The sequence below is a fragment of the Phyllostomus discolor genome, chromosome 8 (genome assembly GCF_004126475.2).
Source record: "Phyllostomus discolor isolate MPI-MPIP mPhyDis1 chromosome 8, mPhyDis1.pri.v3, whole genome shotgun sequence".
NCBI classification, from domain to species: Eukaryota; Metazoa; Chordata; class Mammalia; order Chiroptera; family Phyllostomidae; genus Phyllostomus; species Phyllostomus discolor.
The window spans coordinates 75,380,256-75,401,680 of record NC_040910.2 but is presented as its reverse complement, the minus strand read 5'-3'; the positions used below and the strand labels follow the sequence as shown (position 1 = coordinate 75,401,680).

At 41.5% G+C, this 21,425-nt stretch overlaps 2 protein-coding genes across 2 annotated transcripts; one reads left to right on the top strand and one right to left on the bottom strand.

Annotated features, from left to right (window-relative positions):
- Window positions 1-752: 752 nt before the first annotated feature.
- On the bottom strand, window positions 753-1,682 carry LOC114503779 (olfactory receptor 1A1-like). Its single transcript, XM_028521392.2, has one exon. It carries the CDS (start codon window positions 1,665-1,667, stop codon window positions 753-755), a length of 915 nt encoding a protein of 304 aa, XP_028377193.1. The 5' UTR covers window positions 1,668-1,682.
- Window positions 1,683-6,491: 4,809 nt separating this feature from the next.
- On the top strand, window positions 6,492-20,803 carry LOC114504252 (olfactory receptor 1P1-like). The gene is made up of 2 exons (XM_028522003.2): window positions 6,492-6,838; window positions 19,579-20,803. The coding sequence occupies exon 2, from the start codon at window positions 19,583-19,585 to the stop codon at window positions 20,534-20,536; it is 954 nt and encodes a 317-aa protein (XP_028377804.1). The 5' UTR covers window positions 6,492-6,838; window positions 19,579-19,582; the 3' UTR covers window positions 20,537-20,803.
- The last annotated feature ends 622 nt before the right edge of the window (window positions 20,804-21,425 follow it).

The window sequence follows — 21,425 nt, the reverse complement described above, 5'->3', positions numbered from 1 at the left end:
CCAGTGAAAGTAAGTTCTTCCTGAAGTTACAACAGTGTTCATCTTTTATCTCCTTTAGTTGCTTTCAGGATACACCTATGTATCTAATTTTCTGTTTTAAGTCTTCTTTGTTTAAACATTATGCATATGATTTCTGAATGGCTCCTAAGTGACTTTATGACATACCACGTACATGTGATGGGTGAGAAATAAAGTCAAAGCTGATTGCATGTAATCATTATCAGATTACATTTATTCATTCCCCCTCCACCAATAATTATGTTCTTTAATGATCAACCTTGATAAAAGTAGAGTGATGTGTTAAGCCAGCCCTTTTCCTCAGGTTTGCATGCAAACTAGGGATGATTAAACATAAAAGTCCAAAAATGACTTTTGAATGGTGATTTATAGCCTTCAAAACCTGAAGTGCTGTGATCCTCAACCTACGACAGAGACAAGGCAGACATTATTTTTATTATGGATATCTGGCCACCCAGGCTCCCAAATTCTAACCTTTGCTCTGGTAGTTTGTAGCAAAGCTGGGACAGATCTCAATATTCCTTGTCTGCCACTCTACCAAAAGGAGCAATAATGTGCGCAAGCTGATAATCTCAATACAATGTCTTGTCAAACTGCTATAAGATTCCAGAGAAGAGGAATGTGGTAGCTGTAAAGAACGAAGGTGGCTTATCAGGTGGGGAAGACATTGGGGATGGATTTCCCAGTGCATTTTAATTGGTGACTGCAGTCTCCAGTGTGTGAACTCCCATTGCTTACATAGAGACTCTCTTACTGAAGAGTGTCATGTCCCGATTTCTCAGACTATAGATGAAAGGATTTAACATTGGGGTCACTGCGATGTACATCACAGTTATCACAGCATCTTTTAAGCTGTAACTGGTCAGAGGGCAGAAGTACATGCCCATGACTGTCCCATAATACAAAGAAACCACTGTGAGGTGGGAGCCACAGGTAGAGAAGGCTCTGAGCACACCCTTGGTGGATGGGACATGTAAGACTGTGGAGAAGACCCGAACATAGGAGATGATGATGCATAGCAATGGCACAGAGAAAACAGCAACCCCGAGGTACATCATCTTCACATTAAAGTGGATGTCAGAACAGGACAGCTTGAGCAAAGGGGTAATGTCACAGTAGAAATTGGCTACTTCCTGGTTGCCACAGAATGACAGACTAGCTGTGAGCAGAGTGTGGGGGAGGGCATTCAGGTTTCCAATGAGCCAAGACCCAACAACTAGCAGGACACAAGTTCGTGGGCTCATAATTGTTGTGTAATGAAGTGGACGGCTGATGGCTGCTGCACGGTCATATGCCATCGCAGCCAGGATATAGCTATCTGTGTTACCCAAGGCAATCATGAAATACATCTGTGTTAGACAGCCCCCAAAGGAGATGGCTTTGGTGCCCAAGAGATGGTTGGCCAGCATCTTAGGGATGGTTACAGAAGACAAGAAGATGTCAGCAAAGGAGAGGTTAGCAAGGAGAAAATACATGGGGTTATGAAGTCTAATGTCAGAGTGAATGGCCAAGATGATGAGCAGGTTTCCAATCAGTGTGATGGGGTAAATGAAGAGGAAGAGGATGAAGAAGAAATCTTCCTGTTCCTGCTCCCTGCTGATTCCAAGGAGGATAAAATCCAGGGCAGAGGACCTGTTGTCTTCTCTCATGGATTCTTCAGCAGGAAAAGGGAGAGAAGTCCAAATTATTAATGAAGTTGCTATGTGTAATAATCATCCTCAACCACTTCTTTTGACTCCCTTATTTGTTGTGTCTAAACCTGGGTGACTAAATTCAGAAATAGGCAAATATGTTGGTGTGTAGGGTGGGGTGGGAGGGAGAATTTTTTTTGGTCAATAGGACTAATTGACAGTTGGCCCTGGATGCTTCTGTCCAAGAAATAATCGATCTTGAATCAGTGGTGCCCATCTTCCCAACCCCAGGACTATCATCCAACCACCTAGGGTCTAGATGCTTTGATGGACCTCACAGTAATAGTATAAATATGTGAAAAATACAGTTTAGTTGCCCATTTGTTTATATATGGCATAGTCTCTGCTCTTAAGGACCTTACATCTTAATGGAGAAGTCAGAATCGCATGCTAATTACACATGAAAAGGAAAGAACAGCATTTTGAAGTCTTTGAAAAACTATTTCAGGGCAAAGAAAGATCAGTGAGCACCCTAGACAAGTAGAAATTTTTTCACTGACCAAACTCAGGATGAGTCCAGAGCCAGCAGGTAACAGGCATCTAACTGGCATCAAAAGATTGCAAATCACAAAGACCACTGGGTTAGGCCATGTCAAAGCAAGACCAGTGAATTTACTTCCCTTCTTACCCATTTTAAAATAGACATTCACCTTTGATAGACTTTTATCTTTACTTCAAATCCTCAAATATATGTAATCGTGATGCTTTTCTCTTCAACCTTCTTCTACCTTTCTTTATTATTTCCTTGGCTGAGTCATCCACCTCCATCATGGCTTCAGTTGCAGATTAGTAGAATCTCAGATCTGTATCTGTGGGCTTAATCTCTTTTTTTCCATATTTCCACATTCAGTCACCCTGTCAACCTGTCTGACCAAACCTCATACTCTGTGAACCCACCCTAAGTAGACTGCAAATGTGTTTTGAGGAGGAGGACAATATCTTGTTCGTTTTATCTTTTCCAACAAGATTATTATGGAATAGTTCTCATTCCATTCACCAATCTGTTTGCAGTCAATACCTCTTGAATACTATGCAGGTTTATTCTATGGGTTCTCCACATGTGGGATGTTCACAGGCACATTCACCCAATTTACTCCTCACCTACATCTGATCTTGTTGATAGGTCATTTAAAATAATTCATAAATGCAGCATTATTTACAATGGCTAATATTCAGAAGCAGCCCAGTGTCCATCAGTAGATGAGTAGATAAAACAACTATGGGACATTTACACAATGGAATTCTACTTGGCCATAAAAAAGAAAAACATTTTACCCTTTGTGGCGGTGTGGCCAGACCTGGAGAATATTATGTTACATGAAATAAACCAGTCAGAGAAAGACAAATACCAAATGATTTCACTCATATGTGGAATCTAATGAACCAAAAAGCAAAATAGAGACAGACTTATAAATACAGAGCAGATGACAGCTCTAGGAGAAGTTTGGTGGTGGAGGGATGGAGCAAAAAAGGAAAAGGACTCATGGACATGGACAACAGGGTGGTGATTACTGTGGGGCAGGGAGTGAGTGGAGGTGGAAAAAGGTATAAGGGGGTAAATGGTAATGGAAAAGTACAATTAAAATGAAATAAAATAATTTATAATAATTTTTCTAATCATTGTCTCAGTGTTTCAGTTTGACCACCATCATGTTCTACCTGCAATATTGTAATCCTTTTTTAACTTCTTGACAACTGGTTCTCTCTTCTTTGATCCAATCCAAGGAATATTAATTGTGGCAGAACATTAGCTGCTTACCCTAATCCAAATCCCACTGGGGCAGTCAGCTAGACTACACTTCCCAACATCCCTTGCATTGAGGCATTGTCATGTGACTGAACTTCAGTCAACCCACCCAGTTGTTCCAGTTCTGGATTTTCTTCACACTGTCTTTGCCCTATTGTCAACTGATGTGAAAGGCCAGGAGGCAGAATGGGATGGCTGAGTCACAAGGCAGCATGAGCATGTGTCCAAAGTTTGCCACATCTAGGAGAGCCACCAGCTACTAAGAAGACACATTGGAACTGTTATATAGAAAAGAAACTTTTATACTTTTTAAACAAATGTACTTCTGTGATTTATTTGCTAGTATAGTCCAGGATATCCTAAGTAATTCACTAATTTTTCTAAATAGAGCTCTATTCCATAATTGATGCAGTCATTCATCCAACCAGCAGCTCTCAGGGTCTCCCATAGTGCAATGGGGATTATACACTAGGCATAGGGAATCCAGGTAAAATTATCTTTCCCCTAATAGATGTGCCTTTTCATGTCGACACCTACATTAATTTGGTTCTCCCTTGAAATGCCTTTTCCTATATTGCTACAGAATCATAATGTCTCAGAACTGAGAAGGTTCCACAAAACTGAGGACTCAGAGACTAGAGTTAGTTCAACTAATTCTAAGGAAGTATAAAATGAAGGGGGTGGGCTTTCTGCAACACGTCAACTAGGCTGATATTGACAGGTCACATTTTTATTAAAAGACCTAGAAATTCTAAATGTTATAAAAGTAAAATTAAAAAAATACATGTAACCAAACATAAAAGAAAGAAATGAAAATACCTAGTTATGAGAAAGAAAAAGAATGCTCCTTTAGATAGTACTGGATGGTGTGCTGGGTGGAGAGCTTCCATTTGCTCCTCCAAATTCATCCTCTTTTGTCTATCCTGCTCTGCACTCCTGAAGTTGATCAGTATCAGCTCAGTGAAGGGCTGCTGTATCCTCTGGCATCTGGTTTGGTTTAGTCAGTGGAGAGCTGCAGCAGAGATGGGAGGAAGTGAAGAGAGTGAGGCGGGAGAATTTTACTCCTAAAAAATCCTAATTTGTAGCTGCTTTATCCTTATCCTGGTAGGAGTTATAACTCCTACCAGGCAGCTGGTAATACATAGCTGTCTCTTTCTATCCCTGGGCTTTGTTAGCTCTTTTCTTCTCTCCTCCCAGGCAGACTTGGGGCTTAAAGTCCTTCCTGATGTTTCAAAACTGATTTCTGGATGGTAAATGTCACTGCCATGGAGGTGTCATTGCTTCTAGGTCTGCTCAGTGGACAGAGCAGAAAAATTACACATATGCATAGATGTGCATATATGCACACACCTCAACATCTCTCTGTTTGTGTGCCAATCTATAGTCTATTTATTATCTAATCTATCTATATGGCTATGTATCTATCGCCTTCAAATCCATGAGTTTACACACATACCTCCAGTCCCAGTCCAATACACAGGGTTTGTCCCCAGCCTTTTCCCTTTCCATATGTGAAAATCCCCCCCGGCAACAGTAAGAAAGCTGGCTTTCATTATCCACATTATAGTCACTTATTTGCTCAATCATAGAATACCAAAAGCAGATTCAGAATCACTAACCAATTCTATTATGAAAAATAAGTTAATAACAAGAAGAAAATATGTTTTTTACAGTTAAATATGTCATTAGTCTGAGGTACATAGTAAAAATACTATGTTCAAGAGCTACTTGGGTTAGCATTCCTCCCCCTTTTTAATGTAGTTCTGTTATTCATTTGAAATCCAGTTAGATTTATTTGTGTATGTTTGCCTTATGTTTGGGTTGATTTTTTCCTATTCATAATTTTATATCTATACTTGTAACTATACTTTATCTGTATCTATTTCTATGTAAATATACCTATAGATAAAGGTACAGGATCTATCTAACTTGCATATCTGCCTATATGGTGCAGTTTATTATCTGGTTAAATTATTTTCACACTACTCACACAGTCTTTCCAACAAATAACATAACTACACTGAAAGGGGCACAGGAAGAAGGAAGCTAATTCTCAAACACAATATCTTTGACTAAATCCAATGGGAAACATAAACACATATACTCTAGTTATTTAATTGTTTTTTTTCTCAGTGATATGGGTTAACATTTCTAAGACAACTTTATGTATATTTTAAGACTGAGCCTGTGTTTTCCAGTGTTTTTCTCTCTTTTTTAAAAGACTTTATTTATTTTTAGACAGAAGGGAAGGGAGAAAGAAAGAAAGGGAGAGAAACATTAATGTGTGGTTGCCTCTCCAGTGTCCCCTGCTGGGGGCCTGGCTTGCAACCCAGGCATATGCACTGAGTGGGAATTGAACTGGGAATTGAACTCTTTGCTTTGCAGTCTAGCACTCAATCCACTGAGCCACAGCAGTCAGGGCTCCAGTGTTTTTCTGAGTGAAGAGCAAAGAAAGCACAGGCCTCAGAGATGCTGATGGGGTGGGGCTATGCTGGATCTAAGGTCTGGTCACATGTGCAGCAGCTGCAATTGAAAGACTGATGCTGGGCACCCACTCTGGGGGAGGGCAACTGCTGGTGACCCCAGAGCTGTGAGTGTGCCTGAAGTCTGGAGTTTTCTTGCATCCCTTGCCCCTGGTGTCCCTTAGTCCTCAGTGTCTTCTGCCTGGAAGCTCACAAACTGTTGTTGTCCTCTACACAAGATATCTTAATCTTAGCAGAGAACTTTTATGACAATTGAAGTGTGCCATTTCAGATACCAGGAACCAAAGGAGATATTTTTGGATGGATCATGTGGCTCTCTAGTTCAACCCAAGAGACGGGCAGTTAGCAACTTTTCTTAAAGGAAACCCCAGTACTGTTGGATCACTTATTTCCTCCTCCCCAGTTACTGCTCCTGAGAGAATGTCAAGGCCATGGGACAATCACTGAGCTGCAAACTCCCGCAGGGCTCCTGAGAGAAACCACGCTGATGCTATCTGGGAAATAAATACATAGCAGCAGTCCCTGTATAGCCCAGGCCTGACACCCCAGGGTTATTCCTGAGGCCATGATGTAATGAATAGAGGCCTGTCTGCTGCCCTGCCTCAATTGAGGTGCTGGAGAGGCATGGTGTGACAGAGGTAGGCAACCTGGTCATGAGCCTGATACAATGTTCATAGCTCACATATAGACAACCTCTGAATATGCAGGCAACCTTTTCATATCCATCTTCAGTGATGTGGAAGATTGAAAAAGAGGGAATAGGTCATTGGTGATGGTGGCAGAGAGGAGCACAGGCAGGCAGGTAAGCTCCCAGCTGGGGTGGGACAGCAGCCCCAGCACAACCTGTGGGCAAGAGCAAACATGGACCAGCATGTCCCAGGTGTAGTGAAGATATGAAGGTCAGTATTCTCCATCTCTGAGGTGTCAGAGGCAAGCAAGGAGGAAAAGACCTAAGCATTTAATAATACGAGTATAACAAAAACTTGACATTGTTTGGGAGGAAGGATGATGTAAGTATGAAAGTCTTTTCTACCAGAAGAGAAAGACAAGAGATTCTCCCAGCAGGTAGTGGGAGCCACCAAATGAGGGGTGCAGAGAGTAGGCTAGGCGATGGAGGAGATCAGACAAAGGAGGATCCCTACAGACTGGTGTGTCTGGGAAAGCTTCGTAGACCAGAAGAGCAGGCAGGATGTAGAGCTGCCCCCTAACCCAGCAGGGTGGAGGGACTGGTGACTGGAGTGTCCCTTCAGCATGACATCTTGAGGATGGCTGCATTTTTACCTTCTAGCCCCTGAGGAAACACTTAGAAATTTGGAGTCTGTGTTTAGACTGAGAAACTGCTTCCTGTGGGACTGATCCTTGGTGTTAGGTGATCTCAGTGTTGGGTGGGAACAGAGAATGTGTACTAGTCTCTGGCTCTGCATCAGGACAAGACTATAGTTGTCACAGCTCCCAGTGGCAGACAGTATAGGGAACAGGGGTGGGAGGTGACAGTGCAGATTGTTCCAGGCAGAGGGAAAGACGAGGGAGAACATTCAGAGATGAGGACTAGGGAATGGGGTGAGGGAAGCCCATGTGTTCAAGAGGCTGACTAGTAGGGAATGTGCTGCCACTGCTTGAGCAGAGGCAGTGTCAGACTGACAGTGATGTGGAATGGACAGGTCCAGGGAGACATTCAGGCTGAGGCAGGTGCTGATGGAGGGGCCTTCCTTTCCTGTTGTCAGAGGGTACCAGTGTCTGGCAATAGGAGTGACAAGAGTAAAGAACAGATGTTAAATTGTAATGGAAAAAATTACAATAAAGATTAAAAAAAATTGGATCCAGATTTTTCTACTGTGTGACCTTCCTCAGCCACTTGGAGACTCAGTTTCCTCTTTAGCACAGGAAAATGGCAATGCCTGCTTCCAGGGGCTCTGCAGGGAGTTCCCTCTCTTTAACTCTGTGGTCCCCCAATTCCCACCCCCTCCTCATCTGGGAGGCTCTGGCAGGAACTTGCTGGGCTCAGCCTGACCATGCAGAAAATGCCCTTTACTTGGGCTGGGGGTGTTGCTCTGAGCCTGTATTCTCAGGGGTGGCCCAGCCAGGCATTCAGCTAGTGTGCCACATTCTGCCCTGTCCATGAGAGGGATTCAGCCTCAGATATTGCTCCATTCCAGTGTCTCTGTCCAGGCCCTTAGACCCTTCCCCTCCTCTGGGCTCCTGTCTGTGTGCACTTGGATGAGCTTCTGACAGCATAGAGAACCCTTTTCCCTGCAGCTCTGGTCCTCTGCTCCATCCACACAGGCTCTCCCCTAAGACTAAGCATCCCAGGGGTCTGCCCCATGGACGGGAGTCTGTCCCTTCATGACAACAGACCTGTGACTCATTAGAGGTAATGGAAGGAGCATTGGAAGCAGAGGTGTTGCAAGAGCTGCTCAGTTCATCCTCCCTTTCCACTCAGGAATCCTTCCTTGCACCAGGGCCTCACAGATGAGTCTTCCCTCAGTTTAGGGACAGATAGTGATGGAGACTCGTCCAAAAAAGACCCTCACGCCCCTCTTTGGATCAGGTTCCCATTCTATCTTTTGACGCTGCAAGTCTGGTCACCTCTTAACACTGTTCAGACAAATTTTTCAAACGCCTTTCAGGTGGCATTATATTGCATGCATTTTTCTGTATTATTAAAATTCTTCAGACCACATTTTACTCATGCATGAATTTCTCCTCCTTCTATCAATGCAGATGTCCCCTTACTCTCTCCACTGTATTCTCTAGCCTCTCTGAGCCCCTCTCAATGCCCTGAGGGTACCACACTTGCTTTTGCCTCAGCTCAGATGTTACTTCTTAAGATGCTAAGATGTTAGTCAGGAAGCCCTCCCAGACTAACAAGATTGAATTGAATATCCCTTCAATGTCCTCCTGTGGCATTCTATGTGACTCTCTATTACAATAGTTTACAAGCAAAGACCGAGTTTCTAGTCTGCTTCCACCACCCTTGGGGACAATGAAGAGAACAAGTCAGGCAAGGAACTTACTTTCATGAGGGAAAGAAAGGACCATGAACACATAAACACAGAAAGAAGAGAATCTTAGCAAGCAGAGAGTGCCATGAAAACAATGAGCGTGAGAACACCATGGAAGGTAACTGGGCTCTGGGTGTGGCTTCTTAAAATACAGATGTCAAGAAGGGACTCTCTGAGGAGGAGAATTTGGGCTGAGACTTCAAAGTGGGGTTGAGTCATTTAATTGGAATTGCATTGTATTTTGGACTGGGGCATTTGAATTTTTATATTATTGAATTCTTCCCAGGTAAGAATATGGAATGTCTTTCCATTTTTCATATTTTGATTAATTTTCTTCAATGAAACTTTATAGTTTTCTCCATATAAGTCCTATGCTTTATTGTTGCATTTACTCCTAAGTATTTTATAGATTTGGTTGTTGTTGTTACTATGAATTTATTTCTAGTCCCAGACTGCTTTTGCAAGAATGGAGAATTATATATATATATATATATATATATATAAATATATATAATATCTATATTATATATATTCTTCCATTCATCTTTATTTTATTATTTTATTTTTAAATTCTACTCCATTTTATTTTTATTTTTAAAGTATATTTTGTTGATTAGGCTATTACAGTGTCCCATTTTTTCTCTCTCCTTTATTCCCTTCCACCCAGCACCCCCACCCACCTGCATTCCAACCCCTTAGTTCATGTCCGTGGGTCATAGCTATAAGTTCTTTGGCTTTTACATTTTCTATACAATTCTTAACCACCCCCTGTGTATTTTGTACCTACCATTTATGCTTCTTATTCCCTGTATCTTTTCCTCCATTCTAGCCCCTCTGCTGCTTCTTCTCTGATAACCCTCCAGGTAATTTCATTTCTGTGATTCCTTCTTGTTCTAGTTGTTTGTTTAGTTTGTATTGTTTTGTTTTATTTTTTATTCTTTTTAGGTTTGGTTGTTGATAGTTGTGAGTTTTAGTGATTTTACTGTTCATATGTTTGATCATCTTTTTCCCCTTTGTGAGTTCTCTCCACCCTGGCTGCCTGTCTCCACCCCTCCTACTGGTCTGGATGAATATTTCTTCTTTAACTGCTTGGTTGTCAGACTTCCATACAATTTGATTTTCTGGTAGTTCTGTTTCTTTTTTGTTGTTGTTGTTTTGAAATTTGTTATTTTTCTTCTTTTGGTTCTTTGAGAAGGCAAAATGTATCTACTTACACCTCCACCTTGGCCAGAAGTCGTATTTATCCTTCTTTTAAAATTAAATTTATTGGCATAACATTGGTTAATAACATAACATTCAAACATACCATTCTACAATGCATTATTCATATATTGCATTGTGTGTTCATCACCCAGGGTCTAGTCTCCTTATCACCATTTTTGACCTCTTTTACCCTCTTCATCTTCCACCCAGCTGTCCTCCCCTCTGGTAATCACCATACTCTTATCTGTGTCTTTGAGTTTTTTGGTTTGTTCCTTTGTTGCTTTCTATTTTATATCCCACATATGAGTGAAATTATATAGTTCTTGTCCTTTTCCATCTGATATTTCACTCAGCATGATAGTCTCAAGATCCATCCGTGCTGTCTGAAATGGCAATATTTTATTCTTTTTTATGACTGAGTAGTAATGCATTGAATATATGTACCACGTCTCCTTTATCCAGTCATCTGTGGAAGGACACAGGTTATTTCCATGTCATGGCCACTGTGAATAATGCTGTAGTGAACATAGGGTGCATAAATCTTTATGAATAAGTGTTTTCAAATTCATCCTTCTTTGTATACATAATCTATTTGTATCTTCACATGCTTACATGTTCCTGACATTCTGCTCACACTTAAGTAATATTGTTGAATGAATGAGTGTCATTCTATTAGCACTGGAAATGACATCTCTTCTTGCACTGTGGGGGAGAGAGAATCTTTGAAACACCCAGGTAGTGAGAGGGAGAATCATTTTTGTGTGGTTGAAGATAAAAGTTGAGGTTTCAGATTTTGAGGGAATTGAGCTCGAATTGTGATTCTACCACTTAGAAACTGTGTGGACTAGGCAAATTATTTTTACTTAATTTGTCTGATTATCGGTGTCCTCTTATATAGGTGGAGCTAATAGCTTCTATTATTTTTTTTTGTAGATAGTTTAAAAACTTTATTTTTCACAGTGGAATAGCTATTAATAGCTCCATTTTACAGGCATAGAGGGGTAAGTACCTTGCTCAAATTTCAGAGTGTAGATTCATAATTGAACTCAGGCCAAAGTGAAGCCCAAATGGGCCTAATCATAGTGCTCTTCTAAAAACGGGAGATGTATGCAGAGCTCAGGGTTGTATGCCTGTGTGAACCTGACTAGTCATTGGCAAATAGTCCTTAGGAATGTCACCTATTACTAGTACTTTGAGACAAAGATTATTGAAACTAAAATTCTCCTTAGGTGAATGCTTTTCCAGTGATTTTCTAAATTTTCCTTTCCATTCTCTCATACTCCTGATTGCTATACTTGATTTTCATTTCACTGTCAGAAGTTATCCATTTTTATTGCAAGTAGTCTACTTTTTCATTCATCTAAGAAGTCCTTATTGCCAGTTGCCAGATATAGCTTCTATTTCATACTGTAATGTGAAGGTTAAATAAACTTTGGAAAGTATTCTTGAGAGCAAACTCTCAATATATGTTGACTACTCTTTTAAATTGCTTGGTAGATGTTCTTTGAAATTTATATGTTCCAGGATATGACAACTTATGGGTCTTTTTTTTTTCAATAATTACGTGCAGAATTCAGGGGACCAATTAGATTTTCAAATGCAAAACTCTTTCCATTGTAGTACAATTTCCATCAGATTCACGTATTTTTCTTTAGTTTCTTTGTAGTTGCTCATGATATTACAATCCTAAATATTAAGCATACATCCTGAAAACAATCTTTTCCACATTCCCTAAATATTATTTGTTACAGGGTACAGGCAAGAAGGGGGACCCCAAATGGCCATTTGAAATGGGGTCCAGAACTCAAGGTGTCCAGGAAATTTTAAGATTTTTTCACCCCTTCCCCCACAGGTGTGAGTTGGGGGAAGGGGCACACAGGGCAAGAACATGCAGGGCAGCTTTGCAGCTAATCCATGGCATGGTCATTTAACATACCTATAGCTTTTGGCTGGTTATTTGGATATGCTAAATAGCTATGGCCATGCTCTGGGCCAGGGGAATGGAAACGGACCCCCTCCAAGATGTGATTGGGGGGCAGGTCCCCTGAGTTACAGCACCTGAGTGGGAGCTCAGAGAAGATTGGCTCCATGACATGGGGTCACACATGCCCAGACCCACGATGGCGACCAGAAAAGCTGGAAAGGACAGCAGATTGAGAGCAAGTGTTACCGAGTGTGGGAGGAGTCGGAAATAGGGCTGCAGAGGAAGATTGGCACAGTGATATAAACCCAGACATGTTAGCCATTGAGGAGAGAAGCGCGCGGTTTTGGCTGAGTGGGGACTCCTGTGGCCCTGGGAGAGAGGACCACGTGCCTTTGCCAGAGTGGGGACACCCACAGCTTTAGAAGGGGGAACCACCACCTGGCTTTAGCAGAGATCCTGGCAACTCAGCTGAGGGTGCTGGGAACCGAGGGAGGCCTACCAGCCTAGCACGGCTGAGCCATGGACTTCTATTTCCTTTCCTGAGTTACAGTACCCCAGACTGGGCAAAGGGGGAAGGAGGGACTGTGTTTGTTTGTGGGTGTTTTAAGGGACTTTGGGATTTTGATGAAGACATTATTAGGTCACTACTTTAAGTCGATATAGCATTAAATAAACATTTCCTTTCCTTTTAACGAATCTCTGGCATTGAGAGACATCTTTCCTATAGACGGTGGACATAACGGACCTGGGGGTTTCTTTCAGTAATAGTATATTGTCCCAGGCCCCCCTTGTATTGTTCTGTAACATATTCACACCAACCTGATGAATAATAATTTATTATTATCCAATTCTGGTGTACATACAGATTTCTCCACTGAAAAATAGCTTTTTCAGTTGGTTTATCAAAATAAGAATTTCATCTGGGACTTTGCACTGTGTCTGGTTGTTATGAATCCTGCTGTAGACCCTTCATCTCTAGCAACTCAGTGTTGCACAACAGTGACTGATTGAATAGATTGCCTCATTCTCCTATTTCTAAAAGCTATGTTCACTCAAAGCAGCATCAGCACAATCTGGAGCTTATTGAAATGTGGATTCCAAGTCCTGCTCCAGACTCACTGCATGCAAATCTGCATTGACTTGTGTGCCCCAGGAGGCTTATATGCATGTTAAAGTTTAGCAGGCTCTGTGGTAGAGTGTCCCATCTTCATCTATTTATTTTTCCTGTTGGAGCTAATTTGCTCCTTGAGATCCTATGTTCCTATAAATGGAAGTTATTGCTAGCAGTTTGATTACATTGAAGTTGAACATTTTTTGGTAAAATACATCACATTATATCCTGTGCCATGATTGATTGATAGAAAGATTAACCCCTGAATTTGTAAAATGAGAGACTGGTCCCTCCATTGTAAACTCACATTTTCCTTCTTGTGAGACTGGGAAGGAATCTGTGTGGAGTGTTTGGCATCATATAAATATCTGGTTCTCCACCAGCCATTCACCCAATGACTTTAATACCATTTAATATCTTTTTATCCCTGCCTGAATCAAGGGTTTAATGGGGCATTAAAGTGTTCTTCATATACAGAGGGGAGAGAAGAGGGAATTTCAGGGGGGGAATGGGTAGGGTTTACAGGAACAAATTTGGAGGACACATGGACAAAAACTAGGGGTGGGGGGTAATGGGGGGGAAGGGGGGAGGGATGGGTGGGTGAGCTGGAATGGGAGTAGGGGGGAGAAAACTGTACTTGAACAATGATTAAAATAAAAAAAAAAGTGTTCTTCATATAGATCTTAAAATCTTCTCAGGTGCTTTTCCCCTAGGTATTTTGCCTTTTTTTAGGTTGCCGTTTGGTTGGACAGGGTGGGGCAAAAGTAGGTTGACAGTTGTTCATATGACAAACAATATAATTAATAAATAATAATATAAGAATAAACTCTGTTTCATGTACTCTCACCTTTAAACCTGCTTTTGCTCTCACCCTATGAATGGGTTCTTCTCTTTCATCACAACTTCCAACTGAATGTTGTTTGTGTATATGAATGACTGATTTGTGCTGTTGATTCTAAAAGATATGAGTCTTAACTGTTTTTCAGCTGATTTTCTCCAACATTATTTTCACATTTTTCATACTTATCAGACTTTAAAATCAATCTTATACCTGCTTTATCAAGTGATTTTGGAAGTTTTCCTTCTCTTTCTGTACTCTGAATAGAAAAAGAGATTCTCTCTCTTTTTAAAAATTATTTGTTGTTGATTTTACTGTTAACGGTTGTTCCATTTTTTCCCCTTTTGCTCCCCACCCCACCTAGCACCCCACAGAGCCTGAGGCCATCCCCACACCATTGTTCATGTCCATTGGTCATGCATATTAATTCTTCAGCTACTCCATTTCCTATACCGCACTTTATATCCCCCTGGCTATTCTATTACTACTTATTTGTACTTTAAAAAAAAGATACTATTTATTGATTTTTAGAGAGGGGAATGGAAGAAGAGAGGGAGAGAAACATTAATGTACAGTTACTTCTTGAGCACTCCTTTCTGTGGACCTGTCCTGCAACCCTGAGAAGTGCCCTGACTGGGAATTGAACCCACAACCCTTTAGTTTACAGTCCAGTGCTCAATCCACTGAGCCACACTAGCCAGGGCTGCTTATTTGTACTTCTTAAACCCCTCACCTCTTTACCCATTCTGCAACACCTTCTAAAGGTTTGGTGGGAGGTCCTGTGAACTCAGTGTTGCTGGCCCTTCTTCAGGGAGGAGCTTTTGACAGGGATACTAGAATCTGCTCTGGTGGTCAGTTATTTTCCACCTCTCCTGAAGGAGGATGTTACACTCCGGTTCTTTGCCATGTGAGTGCTTCCTGTGGTAGGCCAGAGTTCTGTGTCCCTCTGCTGTCTGGGTGGGCATGTTACTTGTTTTACTTATGAAGCTGAGTAGATGTGATATGACATGCCAGTTTCAAGCAAAACATTTAAAAGCATAATTAGCCCTCTCTCTCCTTTCTCCTTTTCTTTAAGAATGGCATATCCCAAGGACTGCTTTAATCACAGCAGAATGCAGCTTGAAATTGCTGTGTAATATAAGTGAGGAAATAAATCTTTTTGTAATCCATTGAGACTGAGGACAGTTTCTACTGCACTATAACCAAAAGAAAAACAATTAATATGATATATTTAGTGGGATGTAGTTGGCTCAGACTTTCTGTTTCCACCATCAAAATGCCCTCTATATCAATGATTCTGTCTCTGTTCCTCTTGCTTGCTTAGCTTGTTTTTTAGATTCAAGTATTGATAGATTTGTATTTTTGCCATTTTATTGTTCATAATTTTGATCTTTTTTTTCTTAAATAAGTCCCTTCAACATCTCGTATAACAATGGTTTTGTGATGATGTACTCCTTTAGTTTACTCTTGTCTGGCAAGCTCTTTATCTGTCCTTAGATTCTAAATGATAGCTCTGCTTGGTACAGCAATCTTGGCTATAGGTCTCTGTTTTTGACGACTTTGAATACATCTTGCCAATCTCTTCTGCCTGCAAAATTTCTTTTGAGGAATCAGCTGATTGTCTTATGGGAAGTCCCCTGTAGATAACTAACTTATTTCTTACTGCTTTTATTTTTATTTCTTAAAACCCTTCCAAGTGCCAACCACACTGTGCAGTGCTTTTTTAACTTCCATATATAATATCTTTTTATTTCTTATTTCTTTTAAATAATCTTATTGTTGTTCAATTACACTTGTCTGTATTTACCCCCTACCACTCCCTTCCACCCCAGCCATCCCCACCTCCCTCCCCTGCTTCCACCCCTCTTTGGTTTTGTCCATGTGTCCTTTATAGTTGTACCCAAAAACTCTTTCTCCCACCCCCAATTATTTGCCCTCCCCTCCCCTCTGGTTACTGTCAGATTGTTCTTAATTTCAATATCTCTGGTTATATTTTTCTTGCTTGTTTGTTTTGTTGATTATTTTCCAGGAAAAGGTGAGATCATGTGGGGGAGCTTCGCCTACAGAGTCCCCCATCCACCATGGATGAGAATAAGTCTACCAAGACATAATCTGCTTGGGGAGGAAGGTGGCGGATCTCTCAAATGAGATGAGCCAAGAGCCTTTTCCTCAATGGGCTTTTATTGGGTTTCTTTGCACAAGAATACAGCTAAAGCTCATTAATCATTGTCAGGCAGTAAGGATCAAACAATAGATAACAATGAACTCTAAGGGCCTATTTTGAGTCAGGGTCTATTAGCTAAAGAGATACAAAACTTTGGAAGACAAACTCATTTTCTGCTCAGATCTTTATCATTTAATTAAGAACATTTTTAGCAAAGCAGGTTTCATGGGATTTTAGGTATTCTTTCTTAGGCTTAATAACTGAGGGAGCCTGCCCTTTCCAGCACAGGGCTGCACCACCCTTTGCCATTGTTTCAGGCTTACATCAGGCAGTGGAATTAAGGCAGTCAAGAGATTAGGAGACTTCTCACAGAAAGAATGATGACTCTGGCTTTGTCAAAGTCAAGGGGCAAAGGTCCATCACCCCCCTTTGCTCTAGCGACTCAGGTCCTTCCTTGGGGCCTCCATGTGATCGTGCCTGTCTTAGATCATTCCCCCCTTGGGGAATCTTACCTGTCATTGGCTAACCAACCAGGCACTGGGGGCCAGTTATGGATGAAGGAAAAGTAGCAGAGGAGGCGCTCCTGCCAGAGAGATAAGCTTTATTTGCTTAGTGGCTTCTGGTCCTAAGGTTGCTCCCTCAGCCTTAGCCTTGTGGGGTTAGAGCTTTTGGAACCAGACAGGGTAACTCTCAACAAGATCACATGGTATTTGTCCCTTACCACCTGGCTTATTTCACTTAGCATAACGCTCTCCAATTCCATCCATGCTGTTGCACAGGTAAGAATTCCTTTCTTTCTGCTGCATAGTGTTCCATTGTGTAAATGTACCATTGTTTTTTTTATCTATTCATTTATTGAGGGCAACTTGGGTTTCTTCCAGCACTTGACTATTGTAAATGGTATTGCTATGAACATTGGGGTGCATAGGTTGTTTTGGATTGGTGTTTCAGAGTTCTTAGGGTGTAATCGTAGCAGTGGAATTGCCAGGTAAAAAGGCAGTTCCATTTTTAGTTTTCTGAGGAAATTCCATACTCTTTTCCACAGTGGCTGCACCTTTATCTTCAACATTTGGCATCTTACTTATGCTGTGTCCTGGAGTGGACATCTTTGAAACCATCTTGTGTGGGATTCTCTGCACTTCCTGGACTTGTTTGTCTATTTCCTTCACCAAATTAGGGAAGTTTCCTTTCACTGTTTTTCAAATAGATTTTCAATTTCTCACTCTTTCTCTTCTTTTTTTGGCACTCTATGATGTAAATGTTGGACCCCTTGAAGATGTGCCAGAGGCTGCTTATACTATTTGGCATTTTTTTTGGATTCCTTTTTCTTCTTCTTGTTCTGATTGGTTATTTTTTGTATCCTTATGTTCCAAATCATTGATTTGGTTCTCAGTTTCATGCACTCCACTGCTGTTTCCCTGTAAATTGTTCTTTATTTCGTTAGTGTATCCTTCATTTCTGACTGGAATGTTTTATTCTGTTGAGGTCCACAATCAGTTCCTGGAGCATCCTTGTACCCAGTGTTTTGAAGTTTGCATCTGGAAGATTGCTTATCTCCATTTTGTTCAGCTCTTTTTCTGGAGTTTGGATCTGCCCTTTCATTTGCACCATGTTTCTTTGTCTCCTCATTTTGGCAACGTTCCCATGTTTGTTTCTATGTATTAGGTAGAGCTGCTTTGACTTCATGTCTTGGTAGAGTGGTTTCATGTAGTAAGGTCTTGTAAGGTCCAGTAGCACAGCTCCTCCTATGATCCAAGCAGAGTATTCGAGGTGTGCTCTTTGTGTGGGCTGAGTACACCCTCCTCTTGTAGTTAGCCTTGGTTTCTGTTGGCTGATCAATGGGTGGAGTTTTCCCAGGCCAGTCACTGCAAGGATTTGCTGTGACCACTGACCACCAACCTCTGCCCTTCATGGAGGATCAGCTGTGCAGGGGCATGGTGGTGCTGCTCTGATGTGTTCTATACCTGTCCACAGGGTTTGCAGGTCCTAGGGTTTCCTTGGTGGTGCAGGCCAGGATCAGCCCACACCTGTATTCTGCCCAAGGCCACCTTACCTGAGCTATAAAGCAATCCGAGATGGCTGCTATTTATGCTGGGCTTGGAGATTCCAAGGTGAAGCAAAGCTGTGAGTCTAGGCTGGCTGCTGCTTGTGCTTGGCCTGGGGCTCACTGAGGCCAGCTGTTGCTTGTTTGATAGGATTTAGGAAATTTTGAAGCATGAGCCAAGACTAGCCACTCACATGGAAATATAACTTGGGTGGGCCAGTACATTGGGTTTGGCAGAGTCTCTGGGGATCTCTAAGGTGGGTCAAACAGTGTTAGCCAGGTTGATGGAGACTCAGATATGGCATCATCTTTCTAGTGCTGTGGAAGGACAGTTTAGGAACAGGTTAATTGCCTCTATTTCTTAATGCCAGACACTTCAGTTTCTCCCTGTATACCACTGGTACCCTTCAAGTTGCTACCCTGGTGCTGGAGCTCTGAGGAAGGGGGTCTGAATATGTGAATTCATGTGTGGGTTCTTTTAGAGGAACTCCTTGGGGGTCCACAAATTTCTTCCACCATCTCAATATTTGTTTTTGTTTTTGTTTTTTTTTTTGAGCTAGAAGTTGTGGGGACTTATCTTCCAAGCACTGGGACCCTGGGCTGTGGGACCTAATGTGGGGCTGGGACTCCTCACTCCCAAGATGTCCATCCAGAATTTTTATCCACCATACATGGGTGAGGGACTAGCCTGTTCTGTGTCTGCATGCCTCCCCAACAGTCTGAATGGATGTGGTTTCTTTAGTTCTGTATTTGTCAGACTTCCATTCTACTTGATTTCTGATGGTTCTGCATGATGGTTGTTCTATATTTTAGTTGTAATTTTGATTTGGTTGTGTGAAGGGGTGAGCCATGTCTGCCTATGGTGCCATCTTGACTGGAAATCCCATAGGATTTTAACATAGGCAGTTATGTCTATCTCATTAGATTGAAAATTCTCTGGGATTAAGAATTATAATTGTTTTATTTACCTAGCATTCTACCAGGTCCAGAGTTGGTACTTAATATCTGTTGAATGAATGAATAAATCAAACTTCTTGATTCTCCTGAGAACACAGATGAAGAAAAAGAAACCAAAACTAAAAGGAATGTACAAAAGCAAAAACGGGTAAAGAAAGAAAGAAAGAAATCTAGTTTAATTTTCTTAAATTATGTCTCTCATGCTATTTAGTATATGGCATTTAGTAGTTTTCAATAAAAACATACAGTGCAAATAGTATGTGATCAGTACAAATACATTAAAGTAATTCTTTTCTCTAGAGTTCAGAGAATGACACATTCATTAATAACATAGAGTGAAATATGTTTAAAGAGTTTTAATGGGTCTCACTCCATGTCTCTTTCTCTGACTTCTAGGCATATGGCAGGAGGGAACCAGACGACTTTCTTTGGGTTCCTCCTCTGGGGACTCTCAGAGCATCCAGAGCAGCAGCACATCCTCTTCCTGCTGTTCCTGTGGATGTATGTGGTCACTGTGGCTGGGAACCTACTTGTTGTCCTGGCCATTGGCACTGACACACATCTCCACACGCCCATGTACTTCTTCCTTGCAATCCTTTCCTGTGCAGACATCCTTTTCACTTCCACCACTGTGCCCAAGGCCCTGGTGAACATTCAGTCCCAGAGCAGATCCATTTCCTATGCAGGATGCCTGGCTCAGCTCTACTTCTTCTTGACATTTGGGGATATGGACATCTTCCTTCTGGCCACAATGGCGTATGACCGCTACATGGCCATCTGCCACCCTCTGCACTACATGATGATCATGAACCGCCAGCGCTGCACCCTCCTGGTTACTGTCTGCTGGACCCTTACAAGTCTTGTTGCCATGACCCACACCTTCCTCATATTCCGGCTCTCTTTCTGCTCTAAGAAGATCATTCCTGACTTCTTCTGTGATCTGGGACCCCTGATGAAGGTGTCCTGCTCAGACACTCGGGTCAATAAGCTTGTGCTCCTCTTCTTGGGGGGAGCAGTCATTTTAATCCCCTTTATGCTCATCCTGGTCTCTTACATCCACATCTTTCTAGCCATCCTGAGGGTCCCCTCTGCCCAGGGAAGGTACAAGGCCTTCTCTACTTGTGGGTCCCACCTTGTTGTTGTTGCCCTGTTCTTTGGTACGGTGATCAGAGCTTATCTTTGCCCCTCGTCCTCATCCTCCAACTCAGTGCAAGAGGACACAGCTGCTGCTGTCATGTACACAGTGGTGACTCCCCTGCTGAACCCTTTCATTTATAGTTTGCGGAACAAGGACATGAAAGGAGCCTTGGGAAGACTTCTTAGGGGCAAAGTCTCTTTCTCATGGGGCAAGTAATGTCTGCAGAGAGACTGCAGGTGTTCTCTGTTCTGTCCAGTGAAAAGCTTGACAGAAATTGATACCTCATGTGTCTCATTTTTGAATCCCACAGTTGTCTCCTCACCACTCCCCTCCCAACTTCCCCACAAGAATTTGATAATGTTGAGAAAAATTAAGGTTTTGCATTGTGCTTTAAAGTTAATCTGTTAAGAGTAGCTTATTTACTCATTTATTTCACTTGTTATATAACTTCAGGAGAATGAATGTCTTTTGCAATGTTCTTAATTCAAAAATTTTGTGCAGCCTTTTATGTTATTCATTTAAAACTTGATCCTGGAAGGTAGATTAATTATAAAAATATTCACATGTTATGTCAATATTGGGTGTGAAAGAGTTTATAACATTAAGAGAACTACTATATTTTTTCCTACAAAAATAGGAAATTATACAAATACTTATTGACTGAAGGTTATGAGTTAAAAATATAATAATCATTAAAATAAAGCACAGTTACAATTTTGTTCTTTCTCTGAGTGTGTGATGAGAATACTTAAGATCTACCTTCTAAGACAACTTCAAGTATATAAGTGGTATTGTTATCTATATTCACACTACTGTGCATTCAATCTTCAGAAATTCTTCTTTTATTTTTGTTGAAGTATGGTTGTCTCCATTTCAACCCCCTACTCTCCCCCAGCCTAGCCATCCCCACCTCCCACCCTTAATCCTACTCCTCTTTGGCTTTGTCTATGTGTCCTGTATAAAGGTTCCTTGACAACCATTTCCCTCTTTTCCCCTGTTATGCCCTCCCACCTCCCCTCTGGTTACTGTCAGTTTGTTTTTCATTAATCTTGCAGAACTAATATTTGTATCCTTTGACCAATATCTGCCCTGTCCCTTATATTGC